The 18,630-nt window shown below is 39.4% G+C and overlaps 2 protein-coding genes across 3 annotated transcripts in view; one reads left to right on the top strand and one right to left on the bottom strand.

The window, feature by feature from the left end:
• MYNN (myoneurin) overlaps positions 1–4,043 on the top strand; it is a 13,839-nt gene extending 9,796 nt beyond the window's left edge. For both annotated transcript variants that reach the window (XM_085322299.1, XM_085322300.1), the window contains one exon: positions 227–4,043. In XM_085322299.1, the coding sequence (XP_085178425.1) occupies positions 227–495 (269 nt within the window). In that variant the 3' untranslated portion in view covers positions 496–4,043. The remainder of the gene's footprint in view (positions 1–226) is intronic.
• Positions 4,044–7,575: 3,532 nt separating this feature from the next.
• LRRC34 (leucine rich repeat containing 34) lies at positions 7,576–17,578 on the bottom strand. Its single transcript, XM_085322310.1, has 10 exons — positions 17,421–17,578; positions 16,413–16,534; positions 16,218–16,282; positions 15,321–15,404; positions 13,531–13,659; positions 11,685–11,780; positions 9,943–10,097; positions 9,694–9,849; positions 8,145–8,271; positions 7,576–7,853 (listed from the first exon to the last, which is right to left on the bottom strand). The coding sequence occupies exons 1-10, from the start codon at positions 17,576–17,578 to the stop codon at positions 7,650–7,652; spliced, it is 1,296 nt and encodes a 431-aa protein (XP_085178436.1). The 3' UTR covers positions 7,576–7,649.
• Positions 17,579–18,630: the final 1,052 nt, after the last annotated feature.

The following is an 18,630-nucleotide window of genomic DNA, read 5'->3' as shown; positions in this document are numbered from 1 at the left end:
TTCTTCCATGTAAAGACACACTTGTAGGCTGTCTTTCTTTTTGAGTTGTGCTATCTACAGCCAGGTTTCTAATTGCAGCAAGTTCATGTTTGCCAAGAGTAAGAATGACTCGCTCAGTTCTTTCTAATAATAATCCTTCCATCATCTGCAAAGTTTTTTCTGTAAATGAATTGTTGTAAGAGAAATATTTTAGAAAACTTTGGTTTTTTTTTTTTTTTCCTACCAGGATCTGAAACGCCCCCTGATTCCAATACACTTGAGAATTCTTTCAATGAACAAGAATCCATTCAGAATCAGAAGAGTCCTTTATCAGAGTCTGTAGATGTGAAGCCCTCTGAGATGTCTTTGCCACTTCCTCTTCCCATTGGGACTGAAGACCATCAGATGCTGCTTCCTGTGACGGGTAGTCAGTCTCCTTCATCAGAAACATTACTAAGATCTGCTGTAACTGGATATTCAGAACCTCAGTTTATTTTCTTGCAGCAATTGTACTGATGCTGCAGTATGGAGCCAACAAGGTAACCTGGTAACGAACCTGCATACCTTTGGTAAGATGAACATGATGATTCAAGCAGTTAACGTTTTTCTGAGTTGGATCTGTTCTTTTTCTTCTATGTAAAGACACATGTAAGGCATCTCCATTGTGCAATCTGCCTTTCATTTCTTGTTGGATCATGCTAATCTACAATCAATTTTTTAATTGCAGTTTATACTGATTTCCAAGAGATTATTCCTTCCCAGCAACACCTGCCTTAAGAATTATCTCTTAAATGTGTTAATGATTTTTGGAGATCTCCTGCAGTGTTCCTGCTCATCTGATATGTCACAGTGTCATTTGGAAGCAGATGTTTTAAGCCATATTTATTAGTTTAAGAATATTAGCCCAGATGTATGTTGGGGGGGGGATCATAATTCAAATGTACTAACAAGCTTGTACTCCTACATTCCAAGGTGATATAAAGGAGTACGTGATGGAAGGTAGGCCAGTGCTCTGGTGAGGTGCTTGCAAAGAATTACTGCTGTCTGCCAGAAGTAGTTGTCTTCAGTTGAAGTCTGACCAGAGGAAAGGAAAACTTTGGGGTAAATGTCCCTGACAAGGGACTTTTTTTTTTTTTTTTTTCTTTCCTGTAGTTTGGTAAATCAGAGAAAGGTAACAAAATGACATGTACCTGGTGGGTATTCTTTCCAAGATATTTTTATTTTTATTTTTTTAAATGAGGCCAACATTATTGTACCTGGTCCCAGCTTTACTTTTCACACCCCTAAAATATCCTGTATTTTGGCACAAATAGCAGCCTTTGCTCAAAGGAAGATCTGGAACCATGAGTGTTGCAGATGAGACTGTACCAACTTCATTGTGAGGCAGGAATCATCATATCATAATAATCATTTATYTGTTACGGTAGCATTTCTTGTTGTGTTAAACAGTACAAAAGAAGAAATAAATCCTTCCTTCACTGATAAAATACTACTTTAATGCTAAATGAGTGGCATTAAGAAAGAATACAACAGAGCAGATTGATAATTCCTTGACCAGAAGAATATCTGTGATTTAATTGAAGTATTTATGAATTGCATTACCTGTCATGTCACTTATCCACAGTAACATCATAAAACTGTTATTTAGCAAGACCCTTGTAAAAGTATGTTTTATTATCAGCAATCTGAATTTAAAAAAAAAAACAGCAGCATTTTTAGTGTCCTGATAGGGTTGTTAAAGTCTAGTTGACAAAATAGAAGTTTTTTTCTACTTCATTTTTCCAGTTTGTGCCATTATTAGCATAATGTGAGCATTACTTAAGTAATCATCAAATAGTAAGGAAATGGTCATACAACTGTACCAACAATACATTTAAAGGTATTTATTTGTTGGTTAGTTACTTGGTGCTAGCATTTTATTTCCACTGATGCCTTGCGTTCAGATGCTGATTAATAGAAGAGCATAGGAGATACCTCTTATCTGTTTTACATGGAGTAATAATTAATCTGCACCTTAATTAAACAGCCTTGTGAAAAATTTCATGGAGGATTTCATTTAAATGTTTTGTAAATGGTCCCTGGACTCCTGAGCATGACTGGATTTTTTTTTCTTTCCTCCTCCTCTTCCTACCTGTTGGTACTTGTAAAGTAGTAGACCCTTAGCAGCTTTGTGTTGATCATCCTAGGTTATGGCATGTGTAAAACTTCTGCTTCACATCTTATGCTTTAACATTACTGTTAAAGTCTACCGTGCATAGCATGAAGTATAACCCCTTCCCCAGGGATATTTTTATCACAGACATCTATAACTATGTTCATTGAAGCTGATTCTTGCCATTCCTTTCAGACCTTTATTTTATTTGCTTATCCATACTACAACATTTATGAATAGCTAATGTCCTTTATAATGCTGGCAAAGGACAATGGATGAAGTTCTCTGATTTTCTGCTAGGCATCCATTCAGATGGATGCYGCCACCACCACCACCACCACTTCTTTTTGTTGATGTAATACCTGAAGAATTCCTTTGTCAGCTCCATTTACAACTGAAGAATTGCAGAGATCAGGATCCTAACTCTTAAGTAACAAGTGAACTCCTATGTAGCTTGACCTAAGCTTCCTCACTGCTTTTTTCTGTCTGAAAATACAGTAGAACCTTTAGATGGACATACCTTTAGTCACAAGTACTAAAAGGAAAAAAAACATTGTGCAATTAATAAATTCATATTTAAACATCCATAGAAGATAAACTAATGATATGCTACTGTAACCTGAGAAAAAGTATCTGAAGATTAATATATTCAGGATATGTGACCACAAGTGAGAATTAGTTCTGGAAAAAAATTCACATTCCTACATAGAAAAAGCATTCCATAGCAATGTTTGTTTGGACTGTTTTTATATTTCTACAACTATAGCTTCTTACTGTATTCTTAGGTTTCAGACTTTTTAAAAAACACAGTGCTTAGATTTATACAGGATCTTATTTAGATACTTAGTAACATTTGCTTTATTACTCATTTAATTTTCTTTATAGACAAGAAGATAATCATTATTTTTTACAAGACAACATTTTTAACCTTTCTTAATAGAATACACAGGCTAGTAGTTTTGTCTTGGAGCAATAATTTAGTGACCTACACTCTTGAGTCCCCATCTGAGAGTCTTGATTCTTATCCTCATCTTTTGTGAAGATATCTCAGCTGCTGAGGTATGATCTCCTTTAACTGTATTCATTTACTAGAATATAGATTTTAGATATATCTAATTTGTAGGAGGGCTTATGATGGGTGCTATAGGACCTGAAGAGGCAGATCTGTATTGTATCTTTTGCTGATGCATGGAAATCAGCTGCACATCTGAATCATAGGTTTAAGGATTCCAGGTTCATTTTGGAGGTACAAGGCATAAAACAGTATTTCTGATTTGTGTGAGGGATTACTGTGGGAAACATGGAATCTTTTCAGGCATACTACTCCTTCCTGAGACCTACCTGCAAAAGGTGAGAATATTAACAATTCCAGTATTGGTTAATTGGAGAAAATCACATGATTTGTCTCAGTGAGACCATTGTTTCATACTGTCTCAGTCAAGTTTGCACTGAAGTCAGTGCAAGTTTTGCGTGAATAGGTTATCTTCATCTAGAAATTTATTAATTGGCTCTTGTGAAATACTTCCACTAGAATAACTCCGTGCTAACTCACTTGTTTCAGAATTTGTACCTAGATGTGTGCACAAAGCATGGCACCTTTTCTGATGTAGTACATTTCAAGAAATGTTCAAGTATGGACAAGTCCCATGTAAAGGATTTCAGAGCTCTGATCTTGGAGAGGCTATTGATAAGCCTTACAGAACTAAGTTCAGATAAGGATTAATAACTGATTTTTTTGTTAAGTTATTTTTTGAAGTATCTTTCATGTATATACAATTTTTCCTCTGTTGTTTGTTTGTATATAGCTCAACTCTCAATTTTATAATTCCCTGGGAAGGGAGGGAGTTGTACATACTTAGCCTGAAGTGTTTTATGTTAGACTTTAATAAACTTGTTTTGTAACTTTCCCTCACCTTGTGTCTGCTGTTTATAACTGCAAGGGGTAGCAATGAGAGGAGGAGGGAAGCAGTCTAACATAACCACCATCAAAGTACCCAATGACAAGGACACAAGGCAGTGTTCGGCATAGCGTATAGCCCAACAAGGATTATCRTATTTTTACTCTTAGCAGAGAGGTAATAGTAATACCTGATTTTTCTGATACAAAATATTTTGTGTTTGCTCAAATTAACTTGAAGAGTTTTATTCTAAATGCAATCTAGTGTAATTGCTCTTGAGCCTGGTGAAAGGTGGGTCGTGTCCCCCATGGTTGTTTTTAAGGTTTGGGCTGGTGTTTGTTTTTTTTTTTTTTTACATCGTGCTCTTTGAAGTAGTAATTTCTAGGCTAAAATACATCTTAAGTGAATTTCTCTATCAGTATGTATTTTAACATTGTCACTGGCCTGCTGAATTAGCCATTTTCCATCCCTTTTAAATGGGGCCAAAATACTGCTTTTCTACAAGGTGCTGTAAGTTCTGGAGGCAGATTTTTGAAAGTTKTTTTTTCTTTCTTTTCAGAAAAGGATTATTCTTGCTTTGGCTACTAGAATAACATACTTGCAAGAACATAGTAAAAGCTTCAAGTCTAGGTAAATTGTATCATTCAAAAGAAAACAAAATGCTTTTTTTAATAATGTGAGGGCTTGGTTATCAAAAAAAAAAAGCAATAAATGTCTGCAGCAGAGGTTTCCTCAAGCAATACAGTATTTTACATAATTATTTTAGTTTGCAGGAAGCTGTTTTTATATAATTCAGTAAGAGTTACTCTGCAGCCCTTTCTTTCCAAAGGGATATCAAAGTTAACTTTAACACGAAGGCTATTTTTGTTGATATTGTCAATAAAGCAGAATGCTCTTATGGGCCAAACATCTTGTTGTTAAATAAGTGTTCAGGTAGAAGACCAATTTCAGAARCATATGCTAGTACTCTTCAAAGTAGGTGCTATTTATCCTGTGATATTTTCTATATGACATTGCTATCTTGCCTCATCTGCTTAAAAAAAAAAAAAAAAACTGTTGTTGGTATAGTCCCAGTTCCCTGTTATCACAGCACTTTAAGTTGACAGTTACCAATAATACTATTCATAAATAAATTTAAGACCTAAGTCCAGGCTAATTTCATTGCTCAAATTAATATGCAGGACAAGAGAAGGAAAGATACGTGCAAAAATCATACCTTAGTATGACTCTCATACTGATCTTTCTGGCAAGAAATCCTATAATCAAAGTCTCAATACTGAAAATACTTGGAATACTGCTCAAGGATAGGGAGGACTATCGGAGTATAATCTGCAATGCTCCAAAGAGCAACACTCCAAAAAAAAAAAAAAAAAAAACACAATGCAGAATACCTACCTTTTCAGAAAAATCTGATTTTTCATAGCTTGCAAATCCTTCTCAGTAAGTTCTGTGTATCCTCAAATTTTCATTGCACTGTTGTTCTTGTGCAACAATTAAAATCCAGAACAGGGTTCCCATGCAGCGTAACCTGTGGACTTTGTGCTAAATAGGATGATCACAAGTTATGAGGTCCTCTGCAGACTGCAGAGATAATTCTAGGCTTCTGCTATGCATCCACCTTTTGGGTGTCACAGCTGATAAGCTGCCCTGTGAAGAAAACATGGGGACTTCTGCTCTGTGGGGGTGAAGTAGACTTGATTAGGTCTCATACCTGGCTCTGGAGGCCATAAGGTTGAGGGAGTGGAGAGAGTCTTCCCTGTCAACTTGTGTTTAGTAAAGCAGCCACAACTAACTTGCAGAGTTACCTCCACACCCCCTAATGACACTGAGAGCTTTTTGGAGTAATAGACAAATTAGTGTTCTAAAAGGGGGTGGATGGATAGGTACAACAGCTGTTAGCACCACCTTAGTCACTTCCCCCTGATAAAAGGTGTCCAGTCACCTCCCTGGTTATATGCCACCACTATGGTAACACAGAATCAAAACATCAGCAGTTACGTAGTTGGTTTTTAGGTATAGTGTTGAAATCTTTCTCTCTTACTTTGATCTCCTACATCTTCTGCCCGCACACACATTTAAGGATTAATTAGTTACTTACTCTTTTTATTCATTTTTATCAGGCACGTTCAGGAATGCAGAAGACTGCACTACTGAAAGTCTTTGAGCAAACCACTGCTATCCTATTTGGTCACTTTTTCTGATAAGGAGCATAGATATAGTCACTTCTGCAGGTATGAGCAGTGTGAGTGGAAAAAGGAAACAATATTTGAGTGATTCACAAACTCTTAAGAAGGCTGTATCCAAACCATTAAACAATTTAACTACCATCACATGCCTGTATTGTCTTATTCATGTGTCAGAGTTGCCACCTGAGTCTGATGATAGGAGCCTTTCTAAACAGTTTAAGAAGGCAGGAAAAAAAACAACGATGTAAGGTTTAGTTTTGTTTTTCACTTGTAGTATAAGCAACTACATGCTGCAAGTTAATTAAAATATCATTAGTATGCCAGCAAACTAGGTTTATTAGCTTTAAATATTAGTCAAAACTTTGAAATTCATGCATTGTTTTGGCTAAATGCTTAAGTTCAATTACCTTTTTTTTAAAAAAGTCACTTTTGGAAAAACAACAGAAGCATGTCATTAGYATGTGAAAGGTGAGAGAGGATATGGAGCACTGGAGACAAACGGATTTACCCAAYGCCCCCTCAACTTCTACAGGAATCTTGTTCCACAGCATATCTGATCTGCTCTCAAGCAAAGCTGCTGCCCGGCTGCAGTCTTGACCACAAGTTGTTAYCTGCTTGATCTGCCTGGCTGTGCTGCAAGCTGTAGAGACAGTAACATCACCTGTGGGCTCTCGCAGCCAGGCGGAAGCCTGACTGCAGCCAGGCAGGGCAGTGGCAGCTCTTCTCTGCAGCAGCGCGAGGAAAGGGCACCCTTTGGTCATGATGCTCTGTATCCACGGGCTCTGCTGCTGCTCTGAACCAGCCTTCCGCATCTTTTTTTTTTTTAGGTAGGAAGCACCCGATACAATCCTAAACTGAGAAAGTCTCCTAACCAGTGCTGAGTAGTTCAGCTGCTAAGAGTTTAATTCACCATCTGGAAATACACTGCTATGGTCTAAACTCTTTATGTTACCTCTGTGGTCTGTGACTGTTACATTCCCCATTACTGCCAGGAATGCCTAGTAYTACTCTTAGTGTATTATGTCATTTTTAAAGTGTTATTCCTCTTAGTGTGTTACTGCAATAAATTCATCTATCAGCAGGGAACCCTGGACCTACATCTAATCATGGTAAGACTGAGCTAGGTGCGTGCAATAGAAAGGACTGCAGCAGAAGCAATGTGTTTTCATATCAATAGGCTTTTAATAGGTTAGGCCTATTAAAAGGCAGCAATAGACCTTTAGCAATACATTTAGCAATTCATTTTAAGATCACTGCATATTGGAGAAATTTTGTTTGATGTTTTAATCATTAATGCCTTTTTCAAGTGTTTTTAGATTCCTTCCAGACTAAAGGCTTTAAAGAAACAATGTGCAGCAAGTTTGCTACAGCCTATTTTACTAGAAACAAGATAGAAAAACCTCAAGCATATGCAAGTGCAAACTGCCATCTTACTCACAAGTACTCTGAAACAGCTCCAATTACAAGACTGGCATTAGCATCTGTGTTAGTCATCTTCCCATAACTTGGTGTCCAGTAGTAATGCTTCTTGAGGCCATGGGAGACCTCTGCAAGGTGAATGTGCCCATCCACTTCGTATGATTCCACATCTGTACAATTAGGCTTCAAGCGGCCAGTCTGAATTAATTCTGAAAATGCCTGAAATTAATAAAAACAAAAGTTCTGACATAAAATACTCTACGAAGATGCTCTACCATCCACTTTGACTACAGGGAAGACTCCAGAAGATAACACAGGCTGAACAAGTACTTGATTGTTCCAGTCTGCTAATGACCAGAGATTGACTGGACATCAGAGTACCATATTATAATAATGAAATGGTACATCAGGTGTCTTATTCACTAATTGGTGTAGTCGTCCCACTGATTATAATACATAAATAAATAAAACAGTCCTCTTCTAAGAGTTCAGAAGTGAACACTTACTTACCATACAGGTGGCTTCATCAAATTTGTTCCCCCAAATGTAAATATAAGAAAGTTCCATGTTTGTTTTCATTGAATCTGAAAGAGCTATGAGTCCTTTGCCACTTATATTGTTGTTTGCTACTGATAACCTAATAAACAGAAAATAATTACACAAGTACATGCAAAAGCATTGAGTTCTCATCCATTAGTTTTATATAGTTATTAATATGTAACAGATCAAGTCCTATTATAAAAATCCTTCTCAGGTTGCTAAAGCAGTTTGGACTATGAAATTGTAGTATTTCTGAAAGCACTTCCTTGATTCATACAGCGAGGTTATTCACTTTATTTCTTCAATGTCACTGACTTACTGCATGGTGGCCAGGTCTCATGTTTAGTCTGCTTTGAAGCCCAAGCCTTGGCACATACCCAGGGTAAGCTTTGATCTTTGTGGAGTGGCAGTTATTTTTATGTTACTGAAGCTGGAAGGCTTTCAAAGGCACCTAGCAGCCACCACCTCCTCAGTCTGCTACTTAAAACCAATGGCTTCAGGTAACACCTTTGATCAGCTTTTACAGCCTACTGGCGCATGGTTTAACGCGGGCTACAAAATATACCCTGATAGAGAGATTATAGCTCTTCTGGGCTCACCCGGAAGCTAACTTAAACAGAGGATTTTCTTAAGTGTTGAAGATCAGAATCAACAAATATAGAGCCTTATCCCTGCATAGAATCTGATTATCTTAAAATTAGGAAGACTTGGAGACGTAGATTTCTTTACTCTAGTCCAGTCATGGGGGCCTATACATTCAGGTTGTAAAAAAAAAAAAAAAAAAAAAAAAAAAGCAAGATAACAACCCCTGAAGATCTAACAGCCTCCTTTCTGGCCTCTTAGAATGACCATGAAAGCTGTGAATCAAGTGCAAGATGGTAAAAACACTGTAAAACCGATCTAAGATACAACCAAAAAAGGAAAAGAATCTGAAATATACACACAAGCACATGTCAGATTATGCAGCAATGGGTAACRAGACCAAAGATGAGAGAGAAAAAGGTAATAAAAATCAATTATGAATAGGACTGGCAGTAGAGGAAGGTGAACAGAAGGCCCTTGCACATTGGACTGAATGATATTTCTTGGCTTAGTATTTGACTGGCAGTGCTTTGGCTCAAGCAAAGCTGCAGGGGACTTGAGTCAGTTATCCAAAGACAGGCCTCCTGAGCCATTTGAAATGCATTAGAGCACCCCATTGGGTTGTGAGCTGCAGGTCTCCAGTAGGACCTGTGGCATACTTGCCAGCACCCCTTGGACATCCTGTATGTCTTGGGGCATCTCAAATGGCACAAGACACCTATGCTAAGGCAGATGAATCCCACCCAGTCTGCTTGGCATGATCATTTTTTCCTTCTCATTTGGACCAAAAGGTTTTGAACGTCTCGTTTTACTTTTCTATTTTGATCAGTAGCATMCAAACACTCAGGTTTTGATCTCAGTTCAGCCGCTGCTAAGTCTGAGTTTCTTAGGTGTTCAGTAGTTACTCCAGCAGTTTCTGAGGAAGTTAAATACTAACGCTTGAAGGGTCGTATTGGACAAAGCCAAGGCTTCACTGAGGTAGATAGCACCATCATCTTCTATTTGGTTTGAATTAAGATCTAGGATTTGCAGGGTTTGGTTCCGTTTCAGTAGTTCTCCCAAAAACTTCACATCATCACGAGTTATTTTATTACTGAAAGAGATGCGCACATTTTTTTTTTAAAGGGGATACTAAGAAAGTAAGTAGCTAATGTTAATCAGGTCTAYGTCATGTAATAACTCTTACCAGCTAAGATCAAGATATCTCAGGCTGCAGTTTTCATACAATGCCTCACATAGTCGCTCTACACCAAATTTTTTCATTTCATGCTTGCACAAATGCAATTCCATAAGAGAAGAATTGTTTTTCAACATCAGAGCTATATGAACTGCAGTCTCTTCCTAAAAAGATACACTCAGTTATACTAAACTCAACTTAGAGGTAAGGTCTTGTCTTGCTTCCATAAAAGAAAGATACACAACTAATTGCAGGATTTGGTCATCAGTAGTGTTCTGTTACATATACTACAGTCATCTTAAAAATAGCCAGAAAACATTTTGTGATAAYGACACTGGAGGAAAAGAAGTGAAAAATACCAAAGAGATATTTGCAGGGATATATAGTACTGTAAATCTGCAGATATCAGGCGCATCAATATTTGAACCATTGTGTCTAATTTGTTCCCCTTCCAGTCGTTGCTCTAACAAAATTCCATTTGAGTAAGCCTTCACTGACTTTAGAAGTATTCTGTCGTGACACAAATCTACTAGTTCATTAAAAGAAACAGGATTAACTATGGGAAAAAATAAGTCCTCTCACTGTAAGACATAGTAAGTTCATTTTGAAGTCATCACATTTAGTTAAGATAATAACTGAATTCTGAGTCAAAAATAAGGCAACAACCCAGAGGCCTCGGGCAAGTGATAAGAGTTGAAGGTGGGACTAGTGGTGAGGGGGAAGTCTCAAACAAATAACTGTCCTGTATTTTCAATAGCMATAGTTTAAACTTCCAAAACAGGGCGTAGGCAGATCAAACCCTGCCTTAACAGAAAAGAAACCACTGAAATTCATTGAACTATTAAAAGCACTTTCGGGGCATAGGAAGACCTGGCCTTCATGACTGTTTAATTACTTTATCTTGCCATAAGCAAAACACTGTAAGTCTCACTAACACCTGAAAACTGCTGCGAGCCTTGTGAAAGCATCTCCGCAACAAGATCTGGAGCCAAGACTTCAGCAGGAGCCCTGATGCACGGAAGCTGCATGACTTGTTGAAGAACCTTTCAGCTAAAGCACAACAGCTCTGTGTGCACAGACACATCCAAGGGCCTGCGGTGCAGCCCCAGCAACCACTGCCTTGCAGGGCTTTTTTGTTTGTCAGTGCTTGATTGTTTTGGAGAGCTTGTATTTTTGTTTTGTATAACAAATGCATCATAGGTTTTATATTAATAAGGTTCATTAAAATTTACAGTAAATTGCCTGCTAAAATTATGCTTTGAGTTCACATGATGAAACAACAAAACCAAACAGCACACTGAATACAGCATACTGTTAAATTATGCCTTTTTCCTTTAGGCTGTGGAATCTGGCAATTATCCTTGTATCACACTCCTCAAACAAACAGCAGTCTTTTTTCTTCCCCTTATTTCCTGCTAAACAGCATTTCTCCCTTGGTCTGCTGAACCTTGTATGAACTCTCCATGCTGTAACAGTAGGAATACTGGCTTCACTAGTATCAAGCCATCTTCATTAGCCCTTTATTTGACAAATGCACATGTTCAAAAAGAGATTAAAAACACCTTAGATAAACTGAAGCAGCCTGTGAGTGCTCAAGGCTTGGGGCAGAAAGCGAAAACATTTCTGGAACCATTTATGTTACTCTGTAAGGAAGCCCACAGTCACATAGTCCAGAAGTTCATAAATACATCAGAATTGACTGTATTTACACATCCCTTCGCCTGAGCTGACACTGCAGTCTACTTACTTACCTCTTGGCTGTATAGTAAAGGACGGTTAAGGTTTATTGCTTTGACCGATTTGTTTGGAGTCAGGACTGTTGCAATTGCTATTAGACTCTGCATACCCTGAAAATTAAAATAAACAAACTCTTTAGAGAAACCCATCACATCACATATAGATCAAGCTGCAAAATTATCATGACTTCTTAGAACTGATTGTCAAGTGCTATAGCATTGGAAATGCTATTTTTTCTGCCTCCACATACCTCAGAGAGGTGTGAGTGCACTAGCAAGTACTTAGAGACACACAATGTATTTTCTGGTAACAATAGTTTCTATGAAATAATAGAGTGGAATTAGACTGAGAGGTACAAATGGCAACTCAGAAAATAAAAAGTAAGAATAATGCATCTCAAAGAGATACTTGTTCATTTAATTGATCATGTAGTTTTGCTCACCTGATTTATGACATAGAATGGGCTTGTGTGTCTTCTCTGAGATCTCTGGTAAAAATTTTGGCTAACTTTTATCCATTAAGTAAATTCATATTAAATGTGAATTAATACAATACAGACTAGTGAGATTCTAGGACACAGGCCAATCCAGATTTTTTTTTAATTTATTTCCTACTATTTAGCTTACTAACTTATATTTATGTTACTTTACAATTAGGCTTATCTACACTTGAAGCTCTTTTACTTTAAATCAATAACCTATCAACTTCCTATCAAGCATAACCACATTATGCCTTCAAGTATATCTCACCTGCACTAACTACATTTTCTCTGTTTATGTATTTGCAAGACCCTTCATGGTTTCTAAAGCACATTTCCCATTCTAGGGTGGCAGAAAATTCTGTAATTCCAGGAAACTAATGTTTATTTTGAAGTTTTCATCTGATCCAGGTCTCTCCCTGCTTCCAAATTATAGTCACAACAATCAAGTTACAGTCAAACTTACTCCTTCAGCCCAACATATACTTTGTTATCTCCCGAAAAGATGAACAGCTTTAGCAGGAAGACTGAGAGTGCCCCACCTTAATTTCACTTCTAGATTGGCTAGAGCACTCTCCTGTAAGGCAAGAAACAGGATCTAACTCTCTCAGGCAGGGAGAAGAACCACTTCCACCTTCCAGCCCCTCTGAGGTTACCGCACAAGGAGAAACCACAGTCAGGAAGGTGTCCAGGCCGCAGACCAGGAGGCAGTTCAGAGCTGCCAGTGCTAACTGGTGCCGTAACTCCAGGTGGGTTTTTAAAACCCTCCACAGGCTTTTTCTGGCTAGAGCAAGAAGCTCCCTGCCCAGTGCATGAACCCATTCCTTCCCTTCCCCCTGCAGTGTAGAAGGAGTCTCAGCACCATGGCAGGTCATCTAAAATCAAATTAGGTGCCATTCTGCTCCGTTCAGCACTGCTGTGCTACATCCTTTGTGGACTGAACTCCAGTATGAACAACAGAGCTATGGGAGGGAATAACCTCCAGGCTCTAAAGCACTGCACAGTTCAGAGAAGAGCCAACACAGAAAGAATCATTCACAAAAAGTCCCTTCTTCAAGGTGAACCACACAGCATTTAGACAGCATAACAAATATGAACAGCAGAAATAAACCTCACAAAACATGAAAGCCAAGCACCCGGACTCCCAGGGACATAGCAGTCCTAATGTATCACAGGACATGACTTTGCAGGTGCTGTGTGACACATGCCTTTCCAAGTATGCACTGCAACATTACAGTTTGCAGTATTTTATATACTGTGTTACCTCTAGCTAAGTGGCAACAGTGACCTATCCCCCTAAACAAGCACTGCAGGTCCTTTGTAATACCCTTGAAATACTATTAGTTTTATGTCATTGCTGATAATTTCACTGTGTTACTCACCAGATCACAGTCTCCAAGATCTAACTTCTCTAAGACTGAATTAATTTGCAGCATTGAAGCAAAATACATCCCACCTTTGTTTCCTATTTTGTTTCCAGTCATTCTCAAATACAGAAGTGTTTCATTCCTCTAGACAAAATAAATAAAGAGAACTTAATTCCTCTGAAACAGCCTGAACAGCAACACTGTCCTTGTTGCTACGAATCCTGCTAGCTGTCATACAAAGACAAAACATGCTGTAGAATAATAGTGTCTAGCTGATAACACCAAGTAAGCAGTTGGCTCAGGCTCCCCACAGTGGAATCAAAAGCATGACAGTCTGGATGGAAAACCTGATTATTTGAGAACTTTTGTTTCTCTGATGTAAGCTCCCAAATTTCAGGCTCATGAAAATACTCTAGAGAGAAATTTATGCCAAAATTGGCAGCTGAAATGCAAATTATACTAAAACTGATTTACATAATTTAAGTGTGTTTTATACAAAAGTATAATGTATTTTTAAGAAACTGGAAGAATGCTTTATTTTTCAGAGGCTTTTAAATCACATGACCAGCTGAAGTTCAGCAAAGCCAGCTCCCTTCAGTAGTTGTGACAGTAGTGCTGCCTGGTGGAGAGTCAAGCCAGTGTGCGAGTCTTTGCAGACTAGTCTTCACTGGCAAAATAAAGCTCAGCTCTGGAAGGTCYAGAAAAGTCAGAAGTCAGTGTCTTTTTTTCCCCCCTTCCTCCATAGAACTTTAAATGATATTTGATATCTGTTTAGTGGATCAAGTCCTAAATGCAATGAACAGTAGTTTCATATTTGTAATTCCTCAGTATCCCTGTACTCACACATTACCAGAGATTATGACTGATTAAGTAAGAGATTACAAAACACACAGCCCTGCAAGCAGCAGAACTAATTAAGCTTGATTTCATACAGCTTTGTAGGTGCCCCACACCTCCACAGTACCCTTTCCTGCTGCTGTACTTCAGGCATTGCCTCCTCCTCTTCCTCTCTGCTTCCTTCACCCGTGGATCCCGCTCAACCCAGCACATCTAYGAGTGCCACCTGGCTGCCCAACAAACTCGCAAACGCTGCTGCAGAGCTGCACAAACAGCGCTGAGGGTTGCATGCAAACACAAYGTGGGACAATCAGGGAACCTGAGCATTTTGGAGACTTCTCAAATTTAGTTGAAATTAGCTCAAGGTTCAAAGACTACGAAGGAGGAAGAAAACTGTTCACGTGAGTCATTTCACAAACACAACAAACCTTACACACAAGCCTCATTTCCTTAGGAAACCACACTAAAATAATAAACATGTTTTTATACTGCTGCTGTGATACAAAATTTTGAAAACATGTCTCAGACATCTTGAATCAAGGCAAGTATTGACATCAGTTTCTCAGAGGAAAAAAACCTATAGCATACTGTTCAGCGGTGAGTTTTAAATCAGAAACAGGAAAGAAAAAGCTGCTTGGGCTATTAGAAATTGTGGCTACTGAGGAAATATTTCACTTTGATAAATAAAACAATCTCAGAATTTTCACACAGAAAAATCCAGATATATGATAGTCATGATAATTAGATATTAATAGCAGCAGAAGACAACTTCTGAGAGTCTGAGAGCTGATTTCTGTAGTCTRCCTTGGAAAAACAAGCAATTTCTGAGTTACAGCAATAGACTGAAGACAGAACGACATTTCAAGTCAACTTTGATGTTGGCAGGACAGTTAGTACTGTTAATCAAAAGCAAAAATATCAAACTAGAGGCCATTGTCTAGATCTAGAGAGTACAGACTAATACTCACATGGAGTGCTCTCGCTATCAGCTCTGCTCCRCGTGTGCCAATATCATTAAACATCAGGTTAAGGTAGCGCAGAGTTGAGTTTTCCTTAGGAATACACAGGGAGAAGAGCAATGAGATTTCTCACCCCCCCCACCCCCCAGGGAATACCTGCATTTTTCAAAAAGSAGATGCATCACACATGCTTACAGCCTCTGCTTTTCCCAGCCTTTCAGGTAGCCCCTGACGTGAGGAAGTGGTTAAAGTATACCAAAGTACATCAGATGATGAGGGAGAGACAGGAAAACGTGCAGGCTGTAGGTCCTCACAGGGCTTACAGTTGSTACCCAGATCAGAACAGCCACCTAGGTACCTACATTACCAAACTGGAGGTGAGGGTCAAGCCCGGATGCAAACCATTGGGCATTTTGCAAATGTAACGGTATTTCTTCAACACCAGTAACAAAGGTGCTAAGTGGCAAATCAYCATTTTAGATTTAGATTTTCGTGCCTACAATAGTGGGAACACAGCATTAAAGATGCCTATGCTTAAAAAAGACTAGTAGAGATGATGAAGTATCTAAAGCAAAGGCCCTGGAACACTTGACACTACTATCACATCCTTTKCTGAATTGAACTGTAAGGCTAAAAGTCCCTCCTGTTTATTCAACCTTTCTTTCTCATGGCATACTAGACAAATGTCAAACAACTGCCTCTTTTGCTACCAATGCATGGAAAGAAATTACAAATTTCCCCAGATAATGCAATCTGAGATTCTAGCGGGATGGATTTGGATATGAAAGCCAAAATTAAGGGGAATTTTGCCAAAACAATGCATTCTTTTCTCAAGTACACCACAGATAAATATTATCACAGCCAAATAAATCACATATTGATGAAAGATGAGCATCATTTTGGCACCTGAAGGAATTTTGCAATGTGCTTTGCTCCATCATCAGTTAATACATTATAACGCAGGTCCAAACCTGAAAAAGATGAAGAATGTGACAAATGCATATCTAAAACTAACTGTTCTCTAAACAGAAAAGAAATAATGATGAATTAAGGCTGAAAACAAGATTGCTTACTTTTTTCACATATGAAGAGAAAACATACCTGTAACAAATACAGCATTTTGTAAGACAGAGGTAAGAGCTTGAAGATCTTCATCTGTAACTCTCTGCACTGGCACCAAATGATTATTTCCAGCTATTTTTAATGTGATCCCTTTTGTCCATCTGTTGTAACATAAAAAGGTAAGAGCCTCAGGAGAAGGAAAATCAAACAGAAAAATTAATTCTCTCTCCAGATAGGAAATCTATCCATGCTTGCCCTCACTGGCACATTTCTCAGAACTGCATGCAGCTAACTTTGGTAGCCCTAAGATAGRCAACATGACTCAGGCTGTATATCAGCACTGTCCCTTTTGATATTCTGAAGACTTTACAGCTGCAAGACCACATTTAGCACATGTGCACAGAAAGCAGGAAGAAGCAAGATGAAGAGAGAACAGATGGCAGGAGAGGAGACTAACCTGGGGGCTATCCCATCATCTCCTTTCTACTTGTTCCCTTTCATTTATTTAGTCTATCCTGCCCTCAAGACCAAAAGCTAACACAACCATTTCCTTACATAGTCTTTCCTCAGGTTCTCTCTCCAGAGAGCAACCAGCTTTGACCCCATGAGCATCTGTGAGAGGAAGCCCTGTTTTTGGGTGGTTAATGGCTTGTCAGGATTCAGAAACAGTTGATGGAAGCATTACCAGCTGCAAGCTAACAGGATGCAGCTGAGGCTTTTTAAACAGGAGCAAGACAAAAGGAAGGGAGTTGRGATGACTAGATGCTGAGTTTGGCTTCTCTAACGGACATAAGGGCACCACTCTACACATTTTTCACTTTTCTGATTTTACTGCTTGTAAAGCTGCCTAGAAAGGCTATATAGCTAAAAAATCCTGCCAAGATGATGTCAAGATGAGTTAAATCAAAACTTCTGCAGTAAAAACAATGTGTGATTTGTGTTCAAGCCCAAAACTGCATGAACTTTCTCATTTTTCCATTTGTGGTCCTGCTATCTTGCTTAAGACTTTCAGAAGCATCTGAAATAYGCTATGTGTTATTTCCTTACGTTTTATCACTTTTATCAATTTCTTGAAGCAGGTAAGCAATGAAGGGGTTTTCAGACTGGCTTAAGTTTTGGCAGGCCTGCAAATACTGCTGGTGAAGATCTGGAAGAACTGACATGACCTGCTTGAAAAYGAAACAAACTGTTATTGCTTGCATCATTCTGGTAGCATAGCAACATCTCAAAGGACCCAAACTCTTTTGTGCCAGGTACTGCATAGCAGTAAGAAATAGATTGGTCCTAAAAGCGTTACAATTCTCAGCATATAACAGAAAAATAACASATAACAGCAGATAGATCGTGAAAACATGGGAACAAAAGGTAGACTTGTGTATATATTTCTGATTGGCTGTCATATATTATCTGAGCCTAATACAAAATTAATATTTATAAATTCCCCCCGTAAAAAGCTAATTCAGTGTATGCTGTGGTTATCTGAATAAGCCAGGATGAAACAGGAGCAAAGGCGGGAAGCTTTGGGACCAGTTGCGGTTTTACACAGAGCTGCAAAGCAGTGAATCCATCAGCAGTCGGGGCCCTTCCCCTCTGCCTCGCAATATGAAAGCTGCAGCTTTGAAGGGGAGCTGGAGCAGGGGGTTTGGCAGGCCGCGCGTCTCTGCGCGCGCTGCAGGGCAGCGCAGCACCGCACCAGCAGGCCGCACGCAGCCCAGCTCCTAATGAACGCCCAGGCTGGACGCTCGGGCCCGGGGATGCAAACGCCTGGATCGCTGAGCAAAGCGGCACGAGGAGCGGGTGGAACCGGCCGCCTGCAAGCAGGGAAGGCGCGTTTGCAGCCCTTGCTCGGCTGTCTGCAGCCAGTAGGGAGGTCGGAGCCTGCGAGCTGCCCTGCCGCGTCCCGCAGAGAGCCGAGCCCTGTCCTGTCACCCACGCGCTCCCCTGGCCACCCACCTGCAGCACTTTGGGTGCGCAGACCTTTCGGGAGAGAGCAGGAGCCACGCACACACGCCAGTTGCCACGGCAACGCAGCCACAGACCCCTCCTACTGGGTGAAATTCTGGAAAGAGTTTTTTTTTTTTTCCCCTGGCGCTGAGCATTCCTCAGGCAGAGAGGTTGCGCGAGGACGGGGCGCCCCGGGCAGGGATCTCTGCCACACGGGGTGTTTTCAGGACCGTGACCACCCCAAGGTCTCGGTGGAGCCTCAATCTGGGACTCGTGTGYGACTCTGGGGTTTTTGCAGAGCAGTTCTCTGGCT

The sequence above is a fragment of the Rhea americana genome, unplaced genomic scaffold (genome assembly GCF_003343005.1).
Source record: "Rhea americana isolate MKP2758 unplaced genomic scaffold, rheAme1 scaffold_76, whole genome shotgun sequence".
Taxonomy (NCBI): domain Eukaryota; kingdom Metazoa; phylum Chordata; class Aves; order Rheiformes; family Rheidae; genus Rhea; species Rhea americana.
This window is presented reverse-complemented; position numbering and strand designations above follow the sequence as displayed.